General features: G+C 47.2%; 1 protein-coding gene across 1 annotated transcript in view; it reads right to left on the minus strand.

Annotated features, from left to right (window-relative positions):
• Nucleotides 1–42: 42 nt before the first annotated feature.
• NOLC1 (nucleolar and coiled-body phosphoprotein 1) overlaps nt 43–983 on the minus strand; it is a 7139-nt gene continuing 6198 nt past the window's right edge. The window contains exons 10-13 of the mRNA XM_006880184.1: nt 881–980; nt 629–729; nt 370–462; nt 43–201 (exon numbers count right to left, since the gene is read on the minus strand). Of these exons, the coding sequence (XP_006880246.1) occupies nt 43–201; nt 370–462; nt 629–729; nt 881–980 (453 nt within the window). The remainder of the gene's footprint in view (nt 202–369; nt 463–628; nt 730–880; nt 981–983) is intronic.

The following is a 983-nucleotide window of genomic DNA, read 5'->3' on the forward strand; positions in this document are numbered from 1 at the left end:
TAGTCCTGGATGATCACCGCTGTGTCACCAGACAGGCCCAGTTCACTCACTGTCAAACTTAATGGAATTGACCTGTACAGAGATGGCACCTCCCTTGTAGCTGCCTCGCTTCTTCTTAGTTTTCTCATGCCGGAAGGATTTACCTTTGGTGAACTTCAGATCCTGATTGGCTCGTTCCCCCCAGTCTCCAGCTGCACCTCGCTAGTAGGCCAAGAGAGAGAGTGGTGGTCACAACACAGAAACTCAATACCAACACCGTGGCACTTTCTCTTCTCTGCCTAAGGTAGACAGTTGCCCAGAAACCTGAACTCACAGCTTTCTTCTCCCCACCTCCATCGCCCTCAAGAGTAAACAACATTCTCTCTTTACCTTGGCATCAAAGGAGTTATCTGCCACTCGTGCATCTACCTCAATCTCCTCTTCTCTGACTCTTCGAAATGGGGATGATGCCCTTTTCTCAGTCTAAAGAATAAAGTGGGAAATTCAAGATGAAGTGATAATGTAACATAAAACTCCTGAGCTACATAACTACAAACCCACCCCAGGTGAGGCCAAAGGTCATTAAGATGAGCCTGATTTTCTTCCTACTCCTAGGGGACTGGCCCCTAAGAGGAAACTGATAACTTACTTTCTTCCTTTTTGGAAATGTGTTGGGGGTCTCGAGCTTCTGCTTTTTCACTTGAGGAGTGCTTGTCTCCTTTGCAGCCTCATTTTGCTTCCGTTTCTTTCCTGATCCAAAGACAAAAAGATTCAGGGACTCCAAGCTTATAGACTTAACTGGAAACCTAGTGGAATGTTTCCCTTGCTATTCCCAACCCCCAGATTAAACTCTATCTTCTTCAGGGTTAAAGCTCAGAGGGCAGGTTCTTTGGATACAGACCTGGCTTGGAAACCACCACTGCATCCTCTTCCTCTCCACCTACTTTTCCATTCTGGGCAGTCAGTGCAGGGGTGCCATTGGCCTTAGGGGTTTGCAGCTTCTG

Source organism: Elephantulus edwardii, unplaced genomic scaffold (assembly GCF_000299155.1).
Source record: "Elephantulus edwardii isolate Elephantulus edwardi_28Jun2011 unplaced genomic scaffold, EleEdw1.0 scaffold00006, whole genome shotgun sequence".
In the NCBI taxonomy this organism is placed as follows: domain Eukaryota; kingdom Metazoa; phylum Chordata; class Mammalia; order Macroscelidea; family Macroscelididae; genus Elephantulus; species Elephantulus edwardii.